Source organism: Stegostoma tigrinum, chromosome 14, assembly GCF_030684315.1.
Source record: "Stegostoma tigrinum isolate sSteTig4 chromosome 14, sSteTig4.hap1, whole genome shotgun sequence".
Classification (NCBI taxonomy): Eukaryota; Metazoa; Chordata; class Chondrichthyes; order Orectolobiformes; family Stegostomatidae; genus Stegostoma; species Stegostoma tigrinum.
The window spans coordinates 9,232,067-9,251,164 of record NC_081367.1 but is presented as its reverse complement, the minus strand read 5'-3'; the positions used below and the strand labels follow the sequence as shown (position 1 = coordinate 9,251,164).

General features: G+C 42.5%; 1 protein-coding gene across 2 annotated transcripts in view; it reads left to right on the top strand.

Moving 5' to 3' along the window:
- The window catches only part of sned1 (sushi, nidogen and EGF-like domains 1), a 140,590-nt gene extending 125,953 nt beyond the window's left edge, over positions 1–14,637 (top strand). For both annotated transcript variants that reach the window (XM_048542142.2, XM_048542141.2), the window contains 8 exons: positions 1,042–1,207; positions 2,260–2,342; positions 3,498–3,596; positions 5,215–5,331; positions 5,799–5,886; positions 6,303–6,379; positions 8,275–8,310; positions 9,438–14,637. In XM_048542142.2, coding sequence (XP_048398099.1) covers positions 1,042–1,207; positions 2,260–2,342; positions 3,498–3,596; positions 5,215–5,331; positions 5,799–5,886; positions 6,303–6,379; positions 8,275–8,300 — 656 coding nt within the window. In that variant the 3' untranslated portion in view covers positions 8,301–8,310; positions 9,438–14,637. The remainder of the gene's footprint in view (positions 1–1,041; positions 1,208–2,259; positions 2,343–3,497; positions 3,597–5,214; positions 5,332–5,798; positions 5,887–6,302; positions 6,380–8,274; positions 8,311–9,437) is intronic.
- Positions 14,638–19,098: the final 4,461 nt, after the last annotated feature.

Here is a 19,098-nt window from a genome sequence, read left to right as displayed (position 1 = left end):
ATCCCTTCATCGCTTTGTTCAGCAACACTATAGGACAAGGAGTATTTGTACAGCAATGTCAGAAGAACACTTACCACCCATAATCCCACTAACCAAGTGTGCAGCTCCATAGACTGTGAAAGACTTGGGCATGGTAGAGGAACCATTTGTACCTGTGCAAAGAGAGCAAGTGCCAGGTTAGGTTACAGCCACTGAGGTGACACCTTCAAACATTTTAATGATTGCGTCCAGATCACTCCCTGCTCTTAGCCTTACTGATCTCTATAACCTCTTTAAGTGCTACAAGCCTCCAAAAAGTTACATGTCCCTCCAACTCTAACTTTATAAGCATCCGCTGACATTGTTAACCCCACCTGCATAGGCCCTCAAATGTGGTAGTCCATTATTAACCCCTTCATTTCTTTCTCCTCTACAAGATGCTGCTTAAAGTCCATCTGCTTCACCAAGCCCTTGGTCATCTATCCGAACATCTCCTCCTTTGGTTTAGTGTCGGTTGTTGTCTTCTGATGCTTCTGTAAAATGTATTGGGTTGTTTCAATAAGTCAAAGGTGCTATGAAATTGCTATTTGGTTCACTTAGCAATAAACGTCACTGTGAGTAGTTGAAGGAACACACGTACAATAATAGTTCTACACAGTCAGTACACAGGGTATGTGTTTGATCAGTAAGTTACTGAGAAAAAAAAGCTTGCTAGTGAAGCTTTTCAACTTGCCTTTAAGCACAGAGCCACAGGAATACCAAATCTCAAAGGAAACAATGATTTAAGCCATTCTATTGTTTCCTTTGAGATTTGGTATTCTTGTGATGGTGTCCTGATGAAGTCAAAATATTGCAACATATTGTTCTCAGCAGTATTTAAGTTCTGCATGACCAAGTGACTGAATAATATTCCAGATCTTTCAAATAGGCTTCAGTGACAGTGACCTAAGTAAGGCCTTACAGTCTTGGAAGTTATGATGTGGTGAGGATTTTAATTCGACCTGTAAGTGCCAATGTAATGACACAAGCTAATGACACCAGTTGTGTTGTGCCTTTCCTTAGTGAGAATTCAAAGTAACACAAGGCAAGGGGAAACGCAAGGAGACTCAAGGGAGAATTCCGATCCTGAGGATTGTGGCATGTACAATAATCAGCTGCACATCACACTGCAGCCTGATGAGACGGAAACTGGCAATGGAAGCTACGAGGACAATTCCCAAATCATAAAGTAGGTGGAACACTTTACTTTCTAAAAACAAAATCTTCATTTAAATCCCTTGCCTCCAATGAAATTCCAATCTGAGGCCTTCCTCCAGTGAGGCCAAGTTGGAAATCGACCTCCCTAAGTGAGGAACACTACACCAAGGTCCAACAAAAGTAAAACAGATGAAGCAAAAAAGGACTAAGGGAGGTCAAGGCAGTTCCAACTGAGACATTCAAGAGGAGATTAGATTGTTATTTGAAAAGGAAAATGTTCAGGTTATACGATTAGTCCCAGAGGACCATAGAGACAAGGACAACCAGTTGTGAGTTTAACGTGAGAGTTTCCATACCTCAGTTGAGAGGCCAGGTCGAAAAGTCAAGACCATCATAGGATGCTCAGCTGATGTGGAAACTGAACCCACGCTATTGATATGACTCTGCATTGCAAGCCAGCCATCCCACCAACTGAGTTAACCTGTCTATGGCAAGTCGTAAGATCAGGACTGACTTGTTCAGTGATGCTATGTCACTCTGTGTAAACTCTAGCAACTTTAAAGAGCCATATAATGTACAATCCTAAAAACAGCCAGAAATCAACAGCAGCTACTCTGAAAGTAGTTGATGACACTTACAAAGACAATCATGCAGGACCCTTTCTGCTGCTGCTCAGCCGTGTGGGCAATCAAAAGGGTGTTAATATAGCAATAAACCTTAGCATTAATTAGTACTTAAATATTAAGATAACATCGGCATAAAGTCAGGTTAAACTTTAATTGATATCATGATCTATACATCTAACAGATACTTAGTGCCTGTGTTCTAACTCCATCCCCAATTTGACACCTGCCACAACTTGTGCAGGAAGTGTACATGTGCACCGCAAAGCTCATCTCAGATTTCAATGATTACGGGTAGCAACCCACAGAAAAGGGCTGCATGCAACTGCACTTTGTATTGTTTCTCTCTGACCCAACTCATGTTGTACCTGACCTGTAGCTGCTGACGATCTGATGATCCTGTTTGAATTGGAAATTTTGATGGAAAAATAAAGCAAGTTGGCTTGGATTTGATTTTCAGGTACTCGGAGATGCTGGACGGGAGGGGGAGAATCAGTGCTACCTTTTCGAATCTGCAGCGTAATCCCATAACTCTCCTGACACGTAGGTACCAGAACGCAGTCGGCTTGCATGGTTGATGTTAATTTTTTCAGAAGACTTGACCCTTCGCAGTACAGCAGCAATTTACGTTAGTATAACACCGTTAGCATAAAGATGTGTCCAACATCTTTCTCAGAGTTCTAACTAAAAAAAAAGGATGCTGAGCTAACCAGAGAGATATATTAGAGTACAATGACCATGATTTTGGTCCAAGGGGTTTAGCACTGTATTTTATTAGACTCTGTTTTTTAATCTTTGGAGCTTTCATTCAATTCTTTTTCAGGTGTTGTGACTATTTTACAAATACCGTATTGACTTTTCACTAATTGATCCACAAAGTACAATATAATTTGCCTCCAAATTCCATCAACATGACGTGACATGGACAGCATGGTGGCTCAGTGCTTAGCACTGCTGCCTCACAGCGCTATGGGCCAGAGGTTCCATTCCACCCTCAGGCGACTGTCTGTGTGGAGTTTGCACGTTTTCCCTGTGTCTGTATTGGTTTCGTCCAGATCTTCTGGTTCCCTCCCACAGTCCAAAGGTAAGGTAGATTGGCCATGCTAAATTGCCCACCGTGTCCAAAGATGTGCGGGGTAGTGGAGTAGCAATGGTAAATACAGGATTAGGATGCTCTTTTCTGGGTCACTGTGGACTCAATGGCTGAATGGCCTGCTTCCACACTGATTCTTAATAGAAATCCCAAGCAAAAGCATGTTTGTGCCAATTCATTTTCTTAGAAAGTTGCGTGGCTCAGTATGGCAGTTTTATTGACAGGCAAAGCTGATTTCACATTAGCATCATCAAATAAAGAGAGACTGCAGATGTTGCAAGTGACTTTTAATCCTGTCACATTGCAGGTTGTCACAATAATCCTGGCTTCATTCAGCGGCACTGCATTGTGCCATCTTCTAACTTATGGCTTAGATATTGCATGATTCAAAAATTGAAACGAACTCAGTTTAACGTGAAGTGAATAGCACCTCAGTGCATTGAGTTGTCCTTCATTCAATCTATGCACTTCTGGAAGGTGAAAATTGCTCGTGGCAAACCAGAAATGCCTGCAGCGAGATCTGGTGTTTTAAAGCAGTGCTGTATTGTTTGATCCATCATCTTGATCTAAATGATGGCTCTGCACATCTCTGATTTCTTGGCTAGGCCCAGAGCCACCAATCAAACTGGAAAACTTGGAAGAATCGACAAACCGCATCAGTCTGGCCTTGGAGATCCAAGAATCTGAGACCAACACTAAACCAGGTAAGGTTCCAATGAAGAGTCTGTGGACGCTTTTTGTATGGGGTCAGTTTGCGGTGCGGAGTTATCCTAATAATGGTTAACTAAACTAAGGGTCAAAGTAGCCATTTAGTAACATTCAGTTAACAGTGGCCAGTTAGAGCTGAGACACAAAAAACACAAGTTGCAAGTCTGATTTCTGATCTCTGCTCCTGTAGTGCCTGAGACTTCACATAACACAGGATGAGGAAGAGAAGGATTCAGTTGGGGCTCCTGAGGACTTGCAACTGTGGTTTACCATTCCAAGAATTCCCAGATCTGGGCTGGAGAAGCTCTAGAATAGTTTCAACAAGTCTTGGAATTTTTCATAAATGTCAAAGAAGCTAGCTGTTCTTTTGGAGTCACCATGAGACTCCTAATCCCAGATTTTTTGATTGAATTCAAATTACACCATCTGCCATTGGCAGGGTTTGTACCCAGGTCCCCAGAATACTACCAGGGTCTTTGGATTAGTAGTCTAGCATTGATACCATGAGGCCAAAGCCTCCCCAATGACCATCTCCAACAAGAGAGAATCTAATGATAGACCCTTGACATTCAACGGTGTTACATCACTGAATCCTGCACTAGCAACATCCTTACTGTTACCATTAATGAGAAACTGAACTGGACTGGTCGTATAAACACAACGGCTACAAGAGCAGGTCAGAAGCTAAGAATAAAATTACAAACAAATCGCCTCCTTACTCCCCGTCGCCTGTCTACCATCATCAAGGCACAAACCCTGAGTGTGATGGAATATTCTTGACCTGCCTGACCGTGTTCAGCCCTGGCAATCCCAAGAAGCTTGACAGAAGATGGTCAACTTTATTGGCACCGCATCCCCAAACATTTACTCCCTCCACCACCAATGCTCAGTAGCAGCAGTGTGTACTATCTACAAGGATGCACTGCAGAAATTCATCAAGGCTCCTTAGACAGCACTTGCAAACCCATACTACTTCCACCTAGAAGGACAAGAGCAGCGGATACATAAGTACTGCAAGTTCCCCTCCAAGTCATTCACCATCCTGACTTGGAAATGTATCTCTATTTCTTCACTGCCACTGGGTCAATGTCCTGGAACTCCCTCCCTAACAACATTGTGGATCTACTCACAGCACATGAAAGGCAGCTCAACACTACCTTTTTCAAGGGCATCTGGAGATGGGTCATAAATGTCCACTTCCCATGAATGAAGAAAACAAAAATTATTCTAAGGTATTGCATCACTGCGTCTATATAGAGGCAACATGAATACAGTGTGCATTACTCCAGAGACTGTTGGAACACACCAGCCCCAGGCCTGTTTCCTAACAGCTCCTTTTTTACACTGACCATGTTCCCTTGGCATTATACAAATAGGTGGTGGATATTGTTCACAAGAAAGTATTAACCATTTCAAAGCTATGTACAACAGGGGAAGCTGTGTGAGAGTGAAGAAGGTGGCAGTACCTGACTGTGGGACAGGTTTATGATTGTCAATATGCCAGCTACAACGTGATGCCCCCGTTGCAGTTTGCAGTATAATGTCTGTTTGACTTTCTGTTTGCTAGCCCTTTGCTTGTGCTGTTATCTCCAATTGCTATTTCTCTAATTACAGATGATCAAGGGGAATGTTCCTCAAATCCCTGTAAAAATGGTGGTACTTGCGTGAAGGGGATGGACTCATACATGTGTGATTGTGAAACAGGATTCAAGGGAAAACACTGTGAATTATGTAAGAAAAGATTACTGAGCCAAAATCTATTAAGGCCATGTATCATACCTAGGGGCTTTACCACTGAGAGTAGGATAGAACAGAGTGCTGTAATTTACAAGAATCGGGCATGTAACAGACAGTCTCATAACTAAGATACATAATAATTAGAACATTGTGTGATATTCATTATGGATGGTTGAAAATCTAGAAAGTGTAATAGTTAGAATAAAAGCTGGTATGACCCTCAAAATATCTCCAAAATCAAGGAAGGATCTGATATAGTGAATGTAATCAGCTACAACGAGGGATAATGTGCAACAGCATTTCATAATGTGCAATGTGGGAGGTTTGGAATAGGCAATGTGCTATAACATGGTGGCAGTGGGGTATACCACAGAACCTTTTGGCTTGTCATTAAAGGAAACAAAACAGAAAGATATTTGATGCTGGTCGTTTTCTTAATGGTGCTTTTATCTTGCCTTTAGTTTGTAAGAAGCTGCCTCACCCCTGCACACGCCTGTATTCTGAAACTAAATCTGTTCCAGTGTGGGAGGACAGTGTTTTCCAGCTTAAGTAAGTTTCCTGTTCTTGCTTTGGATATGAATCATTCAGCGGGTCAGTTTGCGAAACAATCAAAATCAGCAAGCCGTAAAGGACACGAGGATTATCAGGGTGTTAGTTTGAGAGAATGGAGCGCTTATGCATTCGTAAAATTCATTCCCTGGGACACATGGAAAGGAGGAAAGGTGTGGCCTCATGATATAAACTGGGGCCTTTTGATGTTCGTGTAAAGACAGATTTGGGCATTGACAAAGATGGATAACCTTGAAGTTTGCTGATCAAAGCAAATTAGAGGAAAGAAAAATGGGAAAAACAAAAGCAGGATATTTCAGGATGTCGTGGAGATTAGAGAAGATTGAAAGTTTGAGCTTTTATTCTGCGACCTCTCAGTGGGAGTATAAATTTCATGTTTTATGTTTGCCTTCAAGGTATAAAAGAATTTATAAAGTTCATCAGGATACCTGCTACAAAGAGGTTTGTGAGCCTATTGTACACAGAAAACCCAGTAAGTATTCACCTCCTGAATAATATACTCCACACTCAGTCATGTCTGTGCAACGGGAAGATTTATTATCTTAGGCGTTCAGTTCAGTTGGATGGTGAGCCATCATTTGGTAAGAAGCCTGGCCGTAGGAATTGTAGGTTTTATGAATAATTCTTATCACCTACAAAGAAAAGTAAGATAAAACAATGTGTTGTAACTTACAACAATCTGGCATGTGACAGACAGTCTCAGAACCCAGAGACATAATAATTAGAACACTGTGTGAAATTCATTCCAGATGATCGATAATCTAGAAACTGTAACAACTGGAGTAAAAGCAAGTGTGACCCACACAATGTCACCAAAATCAAGGAAGCGTCTGACATTGTGAATGAGGAAGTTAGAAGTGATTAGGTACTGCCAATGGACATTCAGTTTGGGTTCGCCAGGGCCAGTCCGTTCCTGACCTCATTACAGCTTTGACTGGAACATGATCAAAGAAGTTGAATCCCAGAGGTGAGGTGAGGGTGACTGTCCTTTACATCAAGGCTGCATTTGACTAAGTGTGACACCAAGGAGCCTCTGAGCAAAAATGAAGTCAATGGGAATTGGAAGCAAAATTGAAGTCCTATCTGGCACAGGGAAGATGGTTATGCTTTTGGAGGTCAGAATTCTCAGCTTCAGGACATCACTGCAGGAGGGTTCCTAGGCTCAACCATCTTCAACTGCTTCATCAGTGTCCTTCCTTCCATCATTAGGGAAAAGTGGGTTGCTCACTGATGATTGCACAATGTTCAACATCATTCATGATGCCTCAGATACAGAAGCAGATCATGTTCCAACACAGCAAGGCCTGGACAAGATTCAGGCTTGAGTTGATAGGTAGGGAGTAATATTCATGCCTTATTAATGCCAGGCAATGACCATCTCCAACAAGAGAGAATATAATCAATGCCCTTTGATGTCTAACAGTATTATCATTACTGAATGCCTCACTATTAACATTCTGGTGGTTACTATCGACTGGACTAGGTTATCTGTATAGTAACATGGCTACAGCAGAAAGTCAGAAGCTAGGATTTCTGCAACAAGTAACTCACCTCTTTATTTACCATCTACATTCATACGTGAGAAGTGTGATAGAATGGTCCCCACTTGACTGGATGAGTGCAGCTCTAAAAACACTCAAAAAGCTTTGCGTCATCCAAGAAAAAACAGCCCATTTGATTGCTGCTCCATCTCTCGCCTTAAGCACCCACTCCCTCCACCACAGCTGCACAGCGGCAGCACTGTATATCATCTACAAGATACAATGCAGCAACTTGGTAAGCCTGCTTTGACATCCTCTTCTAAACCTGCAACAACCCTAAGCTACCTAGAAGGACAAGGCCAGCAGGTACGTGGAAATGCCACCATCTGCAAGTTCTCCTCTGAGCTCCACACTATCCTGACTTGCGCCTGTATCACCATTCGTGAAACTCTCTCTCTAACAGCACCGGGGATGTCACGACACTAAATGGACTGCAGCAGTTCAAGGAGGCAGCATCACTGCACTTTCAGCAGCAGTCAAGCTTGGACAGCAGCCATTCCCACATGAAAGACTTCTTAAAAAATTATTTCTGCGAGACATCAAGGTTATAGCCTTCTCTCTATTGATTGGACACCAGCAGAACCAAGACTGCCAACACAGTAACAGTGTTTAGACACTTCAGCAAGGCCTTAATGCCAGACAGTGTTGCCAAATAAAAACTTACCTGCAGTTCCAATGTTACAGTGAAATAAAATGTAGAATAGTCAGGCCCTAAAGATGTTAAGATTATAGATGTTCAGCACAGATGAGATTTTAGATATTTCTTAGCAATGAGTTCTTTTTTATGAGTCCAATTGTTATTTAATGACCCTTCTCTCTTCTCCAGGAAACAGAAGGTTGTTCAGACATTAACTAATTACGGGTAAGCTTGTTTCATGAATAAATCAGTTTTTTTTAACATGTTTTTAATTGCCTGTCACTGTATGTGTGCCTCCCGTGTTCAATCACTTTACCGTGCATTTGTTATTTCACATGAATGTGTAGTGATATTTGTGTTGTTAAATAATGTCTCCGAGTGTTCTGGTCCTCGGATCTCATAGACGTCCCAACACAATGACTCCATAGGAATTGCCCAGGAAGTTTGATCTTCCAAAGGGAAATTCCCTGCTTCCCAGGACTCACCCAAAATGTCTCCAAGTTAATGTCCAGAGATTTCGAACAGGTCTGATTTAATTATCTGGATGGTAATGTTAAACAAAAGAATCCTAGTCAAACTCCTCAGTAAGTCTACAATCAATAGTCTTCCCCAAACACCCCACTCCTTCCAACTCCTGAGCCCCAGAGTGACCCAACTCCAACCACCTATCTCCACCACTTCAGATTTCCCCCCATGTTCCCCACTAAAACTCTAGCAAGTTTTTTCCAAACCCTGACGCATCTCCTGACTTGCTACCAGAAAAAAAAGGTATGTGGCTTCTGGGCTGATTTTCTCCACGGCTCCCTGCGAGGATTCCCTGCACTGACCAAGTTTGAAAAAGCTCCCCCATTAGACAATTGGCCAGTAAAATCGAAGGCTGGTATTGGATAGAATTTTAATTTGGTCACCTTCAAAATAGGCGTTCCAACACTGACCAGAATGTTTGGACCAACGCAGGTGTTTTATTTTAGGGATAGAAAGCAGAATGATTCCCCTTTCTGCATGTGGACTGCACACGTGCATTTCAAGTGTTGTTGTGTGTAACACGTCATTAATACTGTTTGGGCCAAAGCTTCTTTGAACATCTCCTACTCCTGGCTTCTCAGGTCTGCCTTCCACAATCATGCCTTCCTCCTAAAATCCATTTAGACTTTTAAAATTCATGCTATGCCATGAAACCATTGTTTTGTTATTGTATTTTCTTTCTACTCCTTTCTACACTAGATTGGCAAGCCTCAGTTGTCTCAAGACATTGTATGATACCACTTCCCATCCCTTGCCTCACCTAACAATTTTAAGGTAATAGGAAGAGGTTCTGACATCTTCACTTTAAGTTTTTTTTTATATTTTAGGGCCTTCTAGCTGATACGAGCAAGGAGATCAAAAATCAGAAGACAACAGAAGAATGGGTGCTAGTTACTCAAATCCACCACAAGTTAACACATTGTAAAGACAAGGCCACCCATTCTAGAGTCAGCCATAATGTCCTAAAGTCACTTTGTTCAATTTGGGGATGTCAGAGTCGGAAAATAAAACCAGGACAGCTGAAATTTGATCAACACATAACTAACTGAAGAAGATTGTGCGTGTGTGGAAGGAAGTGAGGGGAGAGCAGATGCGCACACTCTTACTTGTCTTTGTGTTCAAGCAGAGAGAGGAGAGTGGGTGAACAAATGAGTGAGTGAATGCCCATGGTACATGGGTGCATTTGAGTGTGAATCTGTCTGTGTATTCACTTCTGTGTGTCTGCTGTGTGTAAGTTCTTCAAGCTGAGAGGTGTGACTGCTGGGAATTTGGATTGCGTTGTCGTAGTGGTAGAGTGTGCAGATTTCAATCAGACAAGCGTGGCTCCAATATATTGTGTATAATACAGAGCCCCTTAGACTGCCTGACAGCGTGCTTAAAACCCCTACCTCTCTTACTGTACCAGTGTGGTATTTCCATTCATGTTAAGCTTATGCTGGTTAGAATTAAAATATTACAACAGTTCTGCAGCATGCACTCATCACTTATTTGCTGGGACCTGGGTTGAGATTTCCCAGACTGTCATCTTGTAAAATTCATGGCTGGGGGTTAAGAAAACCTTTAGATCCTTTTCCCTCTGTTGGATGACACTAATCACATTGCATCAAAGAGAGAATACTTTAATCCCATCAGCATGAGCTGCATTTGAACCTTGGCCCAGAATTGACAATAGAGTACCAAAACAAATGTGCTTGCTAGCCTGCATTAGAGAAAGGAATTGCATTGAACCATCGACTTTTACAGCTCAAAAAGTGACCATTTCTGTCTGTGCCAACTCTTTGTTGGTACTCTCTAAAAATAATTCCACTGTTCACCTCCCAGATAACCCTGCTTTGAATGTTTATCTTCCTTTTAAAAATTGCTGCAGTCTTTCACATAGCATTATTTTCCGTAGTTGTGACAGTTTTGCGTAAATAAACGATTCTCCTCGTCTCGTTTCCCACTCAGTTTGAGATGGTTTTAAGTGGATAGCATCTTGTTGCTGACTCCCCAGCGATCTTTCCCTGTCAACCGTCAAAACCATTTATAATTGTAAGGATGTTGATTAAATCTCCTTTTTGACGAAAGTGGAAGTAGTCTCAAGTGCTAGCATTGATGGTTGTCGCCTGTTTGACCAGACTGCTGAGTCGTCTGTACAGCAACACATTTACAATGGGACCAGAGCCAGGTTTTCTGTTACTGTATTTTTTTTTATGTCACTTCTCATTAAGTTGCAGAGATGAGTGAGTGACTATCTTCAGTGTGCTGGCTGTTGGAAACTGTGTGCCTGGATAAGGGTCTGTATGTTCCTGTACTCCCTGGCCTGTGCATACAGGACATTGTAAGGGAATGTTCAGAATTTACTTACAATGGAATTTTATGATTGACAGTCCCTGAGCCAACACAGAATATATGATTCTGAATAATATCACAGGGCATTGAAACTAGTGGATAGATTTTTCTGCTTTGTTCCCAGCATAAGACTCATATGCAGTTTGACTTCCCAATGTGGAAACTGCCTGATTTCCATTCCTGTTGATCTCAAGAGACTGTGTTTTACTGTATTTTAATATAGATAACAGGGTCGGCATGTTCACCATTTGATATACCTGTGCTTTACTGTCCATTCCCCCTCTTTCACCCACTCCCTACAGTATGAAGTGATATATTACAAATTTTGAACTCTCTAATCTTCCAAACTCATGATCTCTACATTCTAGAAGGACAAGGGCAGCAGATACATAGGAACACCACCACCTGCAAATTCCAAGCCATGCAGCATTCTTACTTGGAAATACACCATCATTCCTTTACAAGTCAAAATCTCGGAACTGCCTCCCTAGCAGCCCAGCAGGCGAATCTATAACAAATGGCTGGCAATAGTTCAAGAAGGCAACTCACCATCACCTTCTCTGGGGCAATTAGGGATTGCCACATCTCATGAACGAGTGAAAAAAACTATCATTATAACAAAGGCACTTTGATACACCACTCCTAAGGTAATGATAACATATTCATCCAGGTCAGAGTCAGGGATCACTCAATGCAGCATTGAGTACTTCATTAGTTATGAAGAGACTATCATTTTTCGCCACCCCTAGTGCTCAGAAGCCCCTTCTGTGATGTGTACCTGACATTTGAGTGCAAAGTAAGCCAGAATTTGTCCTCGTCAATGTTGGAATGTTGTGCTGGGCAGAGATTGCTTTCTTTGAGTGGCATCATTTGGGCTCTTGCCATGTGATGCAGATTGCCATTCTGGCACCTTGTGATTTGCAGTGTGCCTGCATTTCACACACTCGGGCCATTCTTAATCTCTCAGTGAAACCAACGGCCACAGTGGTATGTCTGAACTTGTTTCAATGTTTCTTGAGATTTCTCATGACCACTCGCTTCACAGTGGCCCCATGCTGCTGAACTGCACTGATCTTACAACAATGGAAACCGAACTGGGGCCTCCTGTAGCTTGTAGAAGTATTTACACTTAAATTTTGTGGCCCATCTTATTTGCATATCCACTGAAGCAGTGATGGAGGCTTACAGTCATAACAGCACAGGAGTCGATTTAGCCTACTGAGTGCCTGCCTCTCTCTATACACCAATCCAGTCATTCCCATTCCGTCTGTGTAAACTGGGAGTAACCTGCTGGGGAAAATAGGTTTGCTAGTTGAGGACTGCAGCTGTAATGCTGCTTGGCTCACTTGGGTGACTGGAAAAGCCTTGTTAACTAGAGTCCAGTACCACGTACCATATCAGGTCACTTTACAAGAATATGTAAAGCAGGAGAATCTGACAGAGGCAATCAACAAGGGACAAGGGACAGAATACAGACCAGGAGGAAGGTGCAACAATTCCTTAGAATCCCATCTGTAACACTTCCACAATGGAGGAGAACAGAAGGCCAACAATGCAAGGTAGCCATGGCAGCAAACCTCACCAATCTCTCTTGCTACGTAGAGTAAGGTGTAGAGGCATTGAATGCCAACTTTCTCATGCCCAGCTCTCCAATACACCATCGGTGTTCCATTTCAAAGACATGATCAGAGCAGACAAGGAGCCAGACCTTTCATTCTAACATTCCCTGGGCATAAGCGCATTTCTTGTCCTCTTAAACAGTAAAAACGCTGCACATATGACTCTTCAGAGTACATTCTCAGCAGACATATCTCATGAGTCTACAGCTATTATTTGTGATATTGGAGAATCTTTCACTTCAGTGTAATTTGCAACAGACCTGCTGCCACCAATGCCCACACCCCAACCCCCAACAAAACCCACCCACCCACCCCACCCCCCTGCACGCACGCACACGCGCACACACACGTACACACACACACATATGAAGTATCAAGAATCTAAAGGCTTCATGCCAGAGCTCCACAGAAGATGATTGAGTAGTGACGATAAGGAAGCAACTCAACATCATTCCAACGACATTGGTTCATTGTCCCTGGTGACCCTGTCATGTTTGTCATCTATCAGGGTGGACAAGATCCAAGGCCTTGTCAATGACAATTCTCTCTGCCTGCTACTGCCCTCTGTCATGGTAGCAGCCAGTGTCAAGCTTCCAGCCTCCCCCCTCAGGAGGAGGGGGCACCATGCTCTCTAACAAAAGTTCCAAAGGTGCAGAGAGAAAAGGCTTGTTGTCTGGAGGCCAATGCCATGACAGGAATAATCAATAATCCTCCCTTGATACCGATTGCAACTCAGAATAGTTGGGGCGACTAAGACACAATATACGGAAAGAGTAGATTGGTTTGTGTTTACTTTAGACGTTGTTACAATAAACTAGAGCATGTCCTTACGTTGTGCTTTCCAAGTCCAGAGGAAAGAATACACTTACTGGGATAAAAGCCAAATACTGGAAATCTGAAAGAAAAACAGAGCATTGGAGAAACTCAGCAACATCTGTGGAGAGAGAAAGAGTCAGCATTTTGAGTTCATTATGACAAAGAAGAGTCTTGATGGGCTTCACGTTATCTCTGTTTTTCTCTCCATGCGTGCTACTGGACCTGCTGAGCTCCTCCAGGATTTTCTGTTTTTATACACTGGCTAGATGCTGGCTTATTCAATCCGGTGATGGCTATTAGTTCAGCCATTTCAGGGCAGTGAGCTGATGTGTTCAGTGTTGCACAATTCTGGGATATAAGGGACGTCCCTTGTCTGGAAATGGGAGAAAAGGGATGGGCACCATCATTGACGTTCCATCCCTTTAATGAAAAGGGATGACAATAATGGGATTTGCTCTGGTGCATCTTGCAGTAGCCACTAATGACGTCTTCAGCCAAGGCCTTTGTGATGCTGCCCTCCACATCATTTTTCTGAAACCTCTCCAGCAATGACCAAACATAGACAGAAGCTTTTGAGTTCACACAACCGGCAACCATTGTGTTTGACAGGAGACTGAGAATCCCAACAGAGCACCGTCCCATTATCCGAGCACGTGGTGGCCATTTGGTTGCGTCTCTTGTGCCTTCAGTGAAATTCTCCTCACCAAGATCCTCATAGCCCGTGTTGCCATTCCATGGGGCAGCAATAAAAATGTATAATGGAGTTCTTACTTTGCAAATCTTCCCTTCAGCGCTCCTCCATAAAATTGAACGTGATTGCGCAAATAGCGGTTCCACATTCTCCTTGGAACCCTGCAAACTGGGTGCAAGATGGAATGAAGGCGGGTTTGTAATTCTCCCTGTGGGACGCACAGTTAGAAACAGTAAGGATCATCGACTGCGCTGCGCAGAATACTTGAGGGAAAAAAGAACGTGTTTTTGACCATTTGCAGAGATTTTTACTAAACATCTCCACACGATGTTGCATCTCATACTCTTCACCTGCTCCTGTCTTAGCTAATTCTGACAGCAGCTGTATCTTATGGATTTTCGGTCTGATTTACCCAGAGTGCCCTGTGAGTTTAAAACCAAACTCAGTTGCCGCACAGTGAACTGCAGGGACATAGAAACAGTGTAGGCCATTCAGCCCCACCATAACCTGTTCCACCAGTCAAAACTAACAAAGTGTGGAGCTGAATGGACGCAGCAGGCCAAGCAGTATCTCAGGAGAACAAAAGCTGACGTTTCGGGCATAGACCGCTTCATCAGAGAGGTCTAGGCCCGAAACGTCAGCTTTTGTGCTCCTAAGATGCTGCTTGGCCTGCTGTGTTCATCCAGCTCCACACTTTGTTATCTTGGATTCTCCAGCATCTGCAGTTCCCATTATCTCTCCCACCAGTCAAACCTAAATGTATCTCAACTCCTTTCAGGATTGAATCCTTAGCAGTATTAGTTGAAATCTTCAAGTCACAAAGCCACAATGGCATTTTGAGGGAAACACGTGCTAACAAGTGTGATAAAATTCACTGTATGGTGACTGAGTTTGGTTGCACAAGTGCCTACAACAGAAAATTCAAACAGGTTGATTTTGGGATGAATGGCAGTTTTCATTGTTCGTTCATCAGATGTCAGTGATACAGGCTGAGACAGCATTTGAGGCCTATTCTCACCTAATTTGCTTAACATAAGCCTAAAATGCCTTGGCATTTCAAAAGAAAATGTCTCTCATATGGGGGATTTCATAATTACAGGTCATCAATATAGGATGGTCACCAAGTATTTCCACGGGGAATCCGAAGAAATGTAACAGTAATGGTGAGAATGTGAAACTCCGTTACTGGAAATGGTTGAAGTGAGTTGCACAGTGCATTGAAATCAGATGAATTTGAGAGAGAAGGGATTGAAGAGTGATAGATTTAGGTGAGAAAAGATGGGAGAAAGCTCAAGTGGATCATAAACACTGGCCAAACAGTGTCAAATATCCTGTTATCTTTTCGTCAACCATATGGTACAGGACATGATGATGTCTTTTGTTTTCTGCCTTACTTTTATTTGCCCACCTCACACTGAGTGTGGTCATTGCTAGGAGGGGGAGTATGTGCAACATGACAGTCCTGTCATTGTGTGAATGTGGTTCATTTCATAATCTCCATTCCCCACCCCATCCCCAAAAAATAAATCCTTCGTGGAAATGACAACGCTTTTCTCTGATAACTATGCTTATGTTTGGTCTCAAACTCTGGAGGGGCTCTTACTTGGCAACCTATGGAGCCCCCTGGAAAAATGGCCGAACATCATGGCTTGCCTTTCATTCGGAAAATAAATGTAGGAATTGCTGTTTGAGGTTTGACCAAAATCCATTTAATCCACTTTTTAGGATCCTGTACTCACCACGGTACAGTGTCAGTCCATTTGGCAAATCAAAAAGTTGACAACTGACTAATGGAGCTGGGAAAATCCCAGAGATATACAATTTTGAAAAAGATTGGTTTAAAGTTGTTTGTTTCTCCTGAGCCTCAGTGCTTACTAAAGCCGTCTAAAATTATAAACGTTTGTTTGCAAGCACTTTAGCAATTTGGTGCTGATGGTGAGTTACAGGTGATTTTGGTTTGTCCTGTTCTCTGACCTTGTTCTCAATTGATCAAATATCTCAGTTGGAGTTCCTGTTTATTAGTAATCTGCTGTGCTTGACAATAGTGCTTTGTTGCTTTGTCATTTGCTTTGCTGTTCTTTTGCTGAAATCTTCCTGGGATGTAGTTCTGTAGGGGCTGGCAGCTTTGTGGCCACCTAGGCTATGTGGCTAATCCTTTCCTGTACACCTAGGTTATGTTGTTGAGTTGTTCAATTATCAGGACCTTATCAGCAGATCCTGATGCTGTCCTTGCTAATCATTTACACACATGCACTTTCCCAAATGAATCACTGGCGGTAATTAGGCTGATGTTCTCACTTCACCACACCTCCCCCTCACTTTAATTCTAGGTCCCAGTCTACTTTTTTCATAGAGGCCATTGTCGTCTCACGGCAGGTTTGAAGTTCTTCAGATCAACCACGATCTAAGACGTTCTTTGAAACAAGTGAGAGATTTGATTCCTGTGCTGCAGGGACACGTTGAGTTCAAACTGTGTCAGAAAGCTGAGGGCATTGGATCATTCTGCCTTCTTGTCATTGAATGCAGCAACATTCTAGGAATTCTGGGGGAGTATATTTGATGTTCAAAACTACTCTTTGCTGATGAATTGCACCATTTGATTTATGTCTTTCTGTAACTTGATATGCCAGTAGAGCAGAGTGATCTAATGTTTGTATCTACAAAATCTTTCTAAATCTGTTTTAGATGAAGCAGCCACTTCCTACACCCTCCTTTCCTGAAGCACGTGAAAGGTCAGATACATGATAAGGCTTGTGAATAGTTTAGCTGCTGCCTCATAGGCTGTGAGAAACTAGAAAGCAGATAGCAAGCTGCTACTGGATGGTGAGTTTTGCAGCCTCTTCTGTATCATCCTTGGGTTCCCCTTCTCTTGCCCCAGTCCCAGAAACCCAAGCCCAATCCTTGTGGTCCCTCTTTACAATCATTTGTACATACCCCCCCATGCACTGACATTTTCCCGAGAGGCCAAATACGTTGCAGCTTGAGTGATTTGGGCAATTGGAGGCACACAGCACTAGGCCTTCTGCTACTCTTACTCATCATTTGCTACTAGTTTGTGTTTACAATTTTAAACCATCTTATTTCACACTCTTGTTAAGGTATGCCTCACCCATCAGAGATTCATTCTGACACTGGTTTCCAGCCTTGTTGTCAGTTTGTGGGCAATTATTCCCTGTTGCTGCACATTTTCATCGTTCTGTGAAGATCTTTTCTGTGTTCTATATTAAATGTTGTGAGTGTTGCATTGTAGTTCAGTGTATCAACTAGTTTTATTGAAAATAAAACCTTTGTTTCAATATCCAGCCAGGAACATGTTTTTTTTTCATTGATAACAATATCCTGTGAAATTTGTACTCGTTATAGCACTGCAGAATGGAATACTTGGCATGTCATACAAAAAGCATGCATTAGATATAATGATAAAGCATGCCTCACACTCCTCCATTGAGTACTCCCACAAGTTCACTTACAGAGCAAAGCTTCTCTGCACTGTTCCATTGAGCAGTGCAGGTTTTATGAAGAGTAAAAAAGTTGCTCTCAATTGTCCTGTTCCACTGTCAACAGGTACTCGATAGAGGAGCACTCTCCCTACACCTGCAATATACCTTGTCCCCAGTCTCTGAAATTGCCACTGCTGAATGGTCCCGGTGACAATTCAGGGTAATTTGTGTTGAGGAACATTTTCAATCAAAATTGGATTGAATGTACTCCGTCATTGCAGGACCCGTATACCCATAGACAGAGCCAGTTTACATCAATGCAATAGGAGGGACTGAGAGACACCAGGAGGAGCACGGAAACCTACCAGAAGGACCGGGGTATGGGAGATTCCAGTTATTGTGCCGGTAACTGCCTACGGAAGTATAACTGGCAGTCTTCAGTCAAAGATTTACCAACAGCTTCAAAAACAGCTGACAGTCACCCAAAAAAGAAGTATAGTATCCGTCACTTTTCTGGCAGTGCCAAAATGTTTTGCCCAGTTATTTTTGTGTAGCCACTATAGGCTGGAAGGATCATTTGAATGATCCGAGGTTCTACAAACAGCATAAAAGAGAAATGGCTAATTTATTTGTTTTGATGCAACTGGTGAAGGAGTAATGTTGGAAAACTGCCCAGAATGACTTGATTACTCTTATTGAAAGTTCACCATGGTATCCTCATAATCCTCCTAAACAGGCAGCTGGCTTAATGCCGCAACAAATTACAGGGTTTCTGACAATGTTGAAGTCTCTCTGTCCTGCCCTGAAGCGTCAGTCTAAATCTCCGCCTCAAATCCCTGTATTGGAACTAGAGTTCAGAGTGGAGCGTGCTACCATCAAACCAAGAGCACACCATGCTGCTGACACCCTGACTGGGTTCTGAAAGCTCAAATACCAGTCGACATACACATACTTACCTTAGGAAAGAAAACTAAAAACTGTGTCCCGTGTGTTTTTGTAACGGAGACAGATAGCTGCCTATTGTACAGTCCAATTCATCCACAAGACCGACTATGAAAAAAATTAAGCTTGGCTCCCCTCCTCCAATTTGCATCTCAAAACAGTTCAATTGATCCAGCACTTTTCCTGGAAAAGACTTTGTGCCAGGAATGTTTGTTGACATTAGTGTGACACAACCTCCTCTTGAGATATCCCTTATGGTTCTTGAGTTGGAAGTATGATGGGAGGCAACCAACCATGAACATAATTTTGATTGTACCCGATCTTTTGTCCCGGCAAATCAACTCCTTCTTCATTAAATCTGGGTTTGTCTCCCTTATTGTAAATCTTGGTTTGCCCTCTGTACTGTGGGGCACCATTTTCTGATCATGTTCTGTTAACATTGCCACCAGTTTAATTGTGCTTCTCCTTTATTTGTTGGTGGGATTAGCACCGATCTCACTGGGCCCGACAGTGATCAATTTGACGTTACAACTGCAAGCCTGGAGAAACAGTACATTGAGAAACTGTGCACAATGTACATCTTTGTGAACCTTTGTAAAAGGGCAGTTATTTGGTTCTGCTTAAGCCATTACTGTATCGCTTTACAGAA